This window comes from Peromyscus leucopus, chromosome 9 (assembly GCF_004664715.2).
Source record: "Peromyscus leucopus breed LL Stock chromosome 9, UCI_PerLeu_2.1, whole genome shotgun sequence".
Taxonomy (NCBI): domain Eukaryota; kingdom Metazoa; phylum Chordata; class Mammalia; order Rodentia; family Cricetidae; genus Peromyscus; species Peromyscus leucopus.
In genome coordinates, this window is record NC_051070.1 from 73,230,258 (window position 1) to 73,237,821 (window position 7,564).

Below are 7,564 nucleotides of genomic sequence, written 5' to 3' on the forward strand. Positions count from 1 at the left end.
TAGAACCAGTTTAAACATCCTTCAGCTAATGAATGGATAATGAAAGTATGGAACATATACACTGTGGAATGTTATTCAATTGTTAAAAAATTATAATTTTTTTGGTAAGTTGGTGGACTTAGAAAACATTATATTAAGTGATGTAATCCAGAAAGACAATATCGATTATAGATGTAGCCTTTGATTAATGGTGGGCCCTTATTGCTGAAGAAATTGTATACTTAGAACAGGACTTGGATAATTCAAGCTGTATCTGGCTTGAGAGCCTCTTTCCTGTGGTGTAGCTTTGATGGTTCCAGGAAATACAATGCAAGATGCCAAGGAGGTGAAGCCATTAAATAGTCCTGCCCAGCTGGAACACCTATGAACTAAGAATTACCAGCATGGCAAGATATACATAGAGGTGCATTAAGTGGCAGCACAAGTCTGTGAAACCAATAGTTGCCTTATTGTACTTAAATCCCACTCAACAGGAAGGAAATCATGCTGGGTATTGGAGACATAGACAGCTTCTTGAGGCTAGTGAGGTCATGAACTTCAGAAAAGAATCTATCACTGCCACTTTGTTAGACCAGCATAATCACTTACTTCATTTCAGTCTTATCCACAGATAAGTATAACTACCACCCTTCATTAAAACAACCAACCAATCACCAACCAACCAACCAACCAACCAACCAAACAACCAACCAAACAACCAAACAAACCAATAAACCAACAGACCACTCTTTACATCAAATGGAGACCATCATAGAAAACCACAACTGGACACAATGCAGAAATTAGCAGACCATGGTGAGTCCAGCCCAAGTCAATACATCTATATAACTGCTCTTGCATCTGTGGCTCCGGAAATATCATGGAAAATGGGGTAAAAAATGTGTAAAAGCCAGGATACCAGGAAGTCTGTTGTGGACGGTACCTTGAAATGGCTGCATAAACAAGAGAAGAACAGTGCCAATGAACATGGTAGCATGGAAGGAAGAAAATTTAGTGGTGTCCTACCCATAGACAAAGGATTACAGGCAAATAATGGCTGCTGGGGGAAGTCAGCCTCTCCCAAGGATGAATTCTTCTATTGTTTGTCTAACACAGAATGGTCAGCCTTGAAAACATACACAGAGAAACAACAAAAATGGACTCCGCAGGTTATAAATATATGTCCATGCATACACATACATGCATACATATGTATCCACATGACAGTAAAGAAAAAGAGCCCATCACATTGTAAGTGCAGGGAGCATGGGAGGCCCTCAGGGGAGACAGCTGGGAGAGGATGGGGGAAGGAAAAGGAGGAAAGTGATAGAATTCTGTTTCAATTAAAAAGATAATTAAAAAAGAAAAGAAACTCTCCATGGCACATTATACTTCAAACATCAATATACAGAACAAGAGAGGATATTAAAAGCTGCAAGTGGAAAACCACAGCCACACATAAAGGAAACCCATGAGAATAACAGTTCATTTGTTAATAGAAACATTAAAAGCCAAGAGAGCCTGGAGCAATGTACTTCAAATTTTAAATGACCAACATAGACTACTCTACCAAGCAAAACTGTGTGCAATAGTTAAAAACAAAGAAAAGCTTTCCATGATACACACAGGTTAAAAACTTTCATGTCTACCAAATTGTCCCATCAGAAGACTAGAAGCAATAATTTCAAGTGAAGAGAAAAATAAGCATAACAGAGATATTATAGAAAGAAAACAAATAAAACTTTAAATACTGAAACACAAAATAGCACTTAGAGCACGAATAGCAAACACACAAAAAGAACTGTAATAACTTTAAATATTTAAAAAAAGGCACAGGGAAACACCCCACCCTTAAGACACAAGAGTTGGATGACTCAAGCTGGAATTGACCTGAAAGCCTCCTCCTGAAGACTAGCTCTCATAGTATTTGAAAGTGCTGTGCAAGCTGCCAAGGGAGCAAAACAATCAGTAGTCTTATCAAGTTGTAAAGTCTATGAAACTCAACAATGACCATGGCAAGATATCCCTGGATGTATAACAGTATCCCTTATGTCTTTGGGGTAACTAGTAGTCACCTAGTTGGATTTTAGGTCTGCTAAATAGAAGAGAACTCATGCCTGGTACTATAAATCTAGACAACTACCCATCGCTGGTGAGGCCATGTATTCTAGAAGAAAATATAATATTGCCATTTTCTTAAACTAGTATAATTCCCAACTACATTCTAAATACCTATCCTTGTATACAGATAAACATTGCTTTCACTCCTAATCAAAGAAACTTCTTTTTGTAGCAGATGGAGCCCATCAGAGAAATCTACAACTGGACAAAATTCAGAGAACCCCTGACCACAGGGTACCCAACCCACAAAGATATTTCCACATCATAACCCTTGCATCTAAAGCTTATGGAACATTGAGGAAGTGGTGGCCTAAAGATTGTAAAAGCTACATGATAGTACCTTTTATATATGACAGAAAGTTTCACCCATGAAATTTTAACAAGACACACACAATGAGAACACCAGTTAATCTCAATGTGATGAGGGAAATATCACTGAGCTTTTCCCCTAGATGAAGAGCCATAGGAAATGAACGGCTGCTAAGAGAGGGAGAATCATTCTTCTCCAGGGACAAACTCCGTGATACATTATCCAAACTTAACTGATCATGCTTAACACATATGCACATGACAATACTAAATGGACTCATCATATATATATATATATATATATATATATATATATATATATATATATGGTGTGCATGTTTAATAATAATTAAAGCATAAGAGGTCATGGATTTGTAATGGACTGGGAGGCATGAGAAGAGTTACAAAGGTGAGGATGGAAATACTGTGAATACAGTCCTCATGTATAAAATCCCCAAAAGGAAAATAAAAAAGAAGCATGTAACTTATTTTGGATTTTATAGGGACCCACCATCACATCATCAAGAGTCCTTGGATATTTTAAAGAGGCACTGAACTTTTAAAATATTGAAAAATATAAAATAATATGGGAGTTTTAAGTTGAACTGTATCTTATGTTATATTAACATGATGGCTTAGGAATAAACAAAGGAAATGTTATTTAATAGTAATGTGTTTGCGGGTAAAGTTGACAAGGGATCATATGTATTGGTTAGTTTTTGACAACTTGACATAAATTACAGTCACCTAGGATTAGCTGCAATTGGATCGGCCTATGGGCATGTCTATATGGCATTTTCTTGGTTAATGATTGATAGGGAGGGCCAATCCCATTGTGGGTGATGCTTCCCCTGGGGAGGTGGTCCTGGGTTTCAGAAGAAGGTGAGCTGAGCACATTATGGAAAGCAAGCCAGTAAGTATACTTCTTCCTGTTCTCTGATTCAGTTCCTGCCTCCAGTTTCCACCCTTAAGATCTTGTCTTGGCTCTCCTGAATGATAGATTATAATCTATACACCAAGTAATCTCTTTCCTTCCTAAATTGTTTTTAGTCATGGTGTTTACTATAGCAAAAGGAAATATAAGTATTATTTCCTGATACTTACATGATCAGGCATCAACTACCATGTTCTTATATTTTATTTTATGAAATATGATCTTGCTCTGTAGCCAAGATCCTTTAAAATTCTGATCCTCTTGTCCCAACTCCCCAAGTTCTGGGATTATAAGCATGTTCCAATATGCTTGAATCTATATTTTTATTTTAATTGATGCAATAATTGTACATATTTATGAGAGTAACATTCAGTATATGAATACAATGCATATTATCTCAAGGTAATTGCCATCAGTAACATTTAAAATGTTTATAATAATTTTTATATTGAGAACATTCAAAATTTCTGCCATCTTGTGTGAAACAGAATTAACACATGTCAGACAAATGTATCTTATGCCACTATTAAACACAGATGTTGAGTAACTATCCAACTGCCACCCTTGTAAACATTAACCATATTCTTTCTCCTCACACTTCCTAGTCTCTGATAATCATTATCCTATTCATTATTTGACTTTCTAGAAATAAATGAGAACACGCAGTCCCAGACTTATTTTACTTAACACAATGTTCTTTCATTTTATCCATATTGCTGTAAATTACCCAATTTAATCATTCTTGTGGTTGAATAATATTCTACAGCATATACATATACATATACATAATTTTTATGTTTTCAAAAACTTCTGCAAAGAATGTTTCATATCTTTGTTTCTCAGACTGTAGATTACAGGATTAACGAGTGGAGTAACTACAGAATAAAACAGAGTCACAAGCTTCTGCATTCCGGCTTCATGCTCAGATGTTGGGCTCAAATACATGATCATCACTGAGCCATAGAAGAGTGAAACTACGGTCAGATGAGACCCACAAGTGGAGAAAGCCTTCTTTTGTCCATCTCTTGAAGGAACTTTAAACACTGCTCGCAGGACCAATATATAAGATCCCATGATGCAGAGAAAAGGAATAAAGAGGAGCAGGGAACTTATTATGGTCCAGAAAAATTCCATCAGTGGGGCTCTGGAACAGGTGAGGGCCAACAAAGGGCCTGGGTCACATAGGAAATGGTCTATAATCCTGGATCCACAGAAGGACATCTGGGAGATGATGGTGATGGGAATGGGGAACCAGAGGAAACCAAGCACCCAGCAACTGATCACGAGGATGTTACAGAGGCGCCCAGTCATAAGAGCAGGATAGTGTAGAGGTCTGCAGATGGCAAGGTAGCGGTCAAAGGCCATGACTGCCAGGAAGAAACATTCTGTAGACCCCAAGGAGAAGAAGAAATAGAACTGCAGGAAGCACCCAGAGAAGGAGATGATCTTGGTGTCAGAGAGGAAGTTGGCCAACATGTTGGGAACTGTGGAGGTGACATACCAGATCTCCAGGAAGGAGAAGTTGGCCAGTAGGAGGTACATGGGGGTGTGTAGTTTCTGATCCCAGCGCACAGCACAGATGATGGAAGCATTGCCCATGAGTGTGAGGAGGTAGACAATGAAGAAGAGCACAAAGAGGAGGATCTGCCCTTCCCTGGAGCAGGGGAATCCCAGGAGGATGAAGCCAGTAATGGTGCTGGAGTTGCTGGGTCTGCTAAGGGTTTTCATCTGCCTGTGAGCTGTTGAAGGCACCAGAAATTGTTGAATATCCTAGAAATAGTTGGGGGAGTTTTAAGTTTTGCCCAAATAGGAAACTGAATAGTTTGCTCATCATCAACTCAGTATCAAGGAGGGGAAGTCATTATCTTCAGTGATGGAGTTCATGTTCCAGTCAATAGCTCTACACTCATCCCCATACTGGTAGCTCTGGTTAAACCCAGTGGACCACACATCAAAAAGATATAGTGGCAGGAGGACTTGTTCATAAGAAGGAGGTTGTTGAAAAGAAAGGGGAATAAAATAGATGGGGCATTGAGTGTGAACAGAATGCATTATATACATGTTTGGAATCCCCAAATAATAAACTAATAGATACGTTAAATATTTAAACATTTTAAAAACGAATATTATACAAAATTTCAGTGTGTCTCTGATCTTCAGACTTCCAGATGTATGGTTCAATAAATAAATGATGATACTTTTCAGAACTGACTGAAGTTTTTGACTTCTTTAGCCAAAACCAGGCCCATAATTAGACTGAATCCAAGATCTGTTTCTTTTAGAAAACACTGGATATTTCCTCATAAAATAATTACTTGGTGTTTCATAAAAATAAAATACAGGAATTAGAGGACCTATCATTGCTGTTGCAGGGAGACATGTACTATTATAAGAGGCCTTAAGACATATTGAAAAGTTTAGAATTGGTTACAGAATTTCCACAGTGAGCTCCTGGGAGACAAAGAACTAAACGAACAAGAATTAACACAAGTTGATTTCATTGATTAGAAAAAAAAAAAAACCCACACCAAAGGCTTCCTCCAATATACAGGAAAGCAATCCTATATGGTTCATCTAACTGTTTCTTATGCTACAAAATTTCAGGAGAAAAACTCTTAGATTTGTATTCCTTACCTTAAACTTGTGTCTTCATGTCATAGACACATAAACTTCTGAAAAGCTGGGTGATATTCATCAATTACATCAACAGTTCAATACCCCAAGGAGCTAAAGTCAAAACCCCTCTTGCAACATTTCTACTGACTCTCATTTCTTAAATACTCTTATATTTATATTTTCAAAAATTGTCTAAAATATTTTGAATTTTCTTTGACATGCTTCTAAATATTAAAAATCATACTAATTTTGTTTTCAAATTTACATTTATGTTTTTATTTAATGAGTGTGTACACATATGTGCATGCATGTGTTCATGTGTGAATACATACGTGCCACAGTGCACATGTGGAGATCAAAGGACAACTTACATGAGTTGGCTCTCTCCTTCCACCATTTAGGTCAGCAGGGATCAGACTTAGGTCACCAGGCTTGGCAGCAAGCACCTTTACCCATGGAACCATCTTGCCAGCCCTATATAACCTTATATTTAATAAATCTACAAATGAGGATATAATGTTCTTTCATAATTTGTCATAATTATGTGTTTTCTCCTACCTAACCCATTTCAATATTTTAAAAGGTTCAAGTTTTTTACTACCTACTCTTATTAATCAAAATCACTTGAATAAAAGTCTAGTTTTAAATTGACAAAGACTTAGCCAGGCAGAGGTGGCGCACGCCTTTAATTCCAGCACTCGGGAGGCAGAGCCAGGTGGATCTCTATGAGTTTGAGGCCAGTCTGGTCAGAGCGAGATCCAGGACAGGCACCAAAACTACACAGAGAAACCCTGTCTTGGAAAACAAACAAACCAACAAACAAAAATTGACAAAGACTTTAAAATCTTCCAAAAAGGAATCCAGTTTTGGGGTACCTCTTTCTTATATCAAAATTCTTAGAGATAAAACCAAATAAACTTCCTATTAAGAAAGAAGGAAGAATATTAACTGAGCCCAATCAATTAGATTACTGTCATAAATGTTAGTTTGTGGGGTAGGAGAGATGGCTCAGCATCACCTCTAGCTTCAGGAAGAGCCAGCATTTCCAGCCTTTGTAGATACCTGCACTCGTATGCACATCTCCCAACATGCACATAATTAAAAACAACAAAGATGAATTAAAATTGTCTGAGATACATGCAGCAGATACAGTAAAAAACGCAGTAGTCAAGGCTCCTAGAAACCCTATGACACACTCAGACTTCTGCCATCTCAGAGGAACTTTGACTCTTAGAAATACTCAAAGGTTTGCTTGACTCTTTTCTATACAATTTGTAAAAAGCAGTCTTCATTGACAATGTTCATAACTCAAGAGCCCATATTTCTTGATTAAGTAAATATTTAATACTTTTGTTATTAAAAACTTTAATAATAATATTTGCTAGTATGGGCAAATGAGCAATAATACAAAATGACTCCTATTATAGACCAATTTTCCTTTCCAGTTAGAAAATAGTAAGATTTAAGTATGTTACAAAAGCCTATGGATTCATGATTTATATGTCTGTTTTTGTTTCTATCCTTGTTTCATGGGTTAAGACAATTTTGTTAACAAGTATTTTAAAGTTGTACTGTATTATCTGAATTCTTCTGAAATATCCCCTA

At 37.0% G+C, this 7,564-nt stretch overlaps 1 protein-coding gene across 1 annotated transcript; it reads right to left on the reverse strand.

The window, feature by feature from the left end:
* Positions 1-4,130: 4,130 nt before the first annotated feature.
* LOC114695978 (olfactory receptor 11G2-like) lies at positions 4,131-5,152 on the reverse strand. The gene has a single exon (XM_028873494.1). It carries the CDS (start codon positions 5,069-5,071, stop codon positions 4,136-4,138), a length of 936 nt encoding a protein of 311 aa, XP_028729327.1. The 5' UTR covers positions 5,072-5,152; the 3' UTR covers positions 4,131-4,135.
* Positions 5,153-7,564: the final 2,412 nt, after the last annotated feature.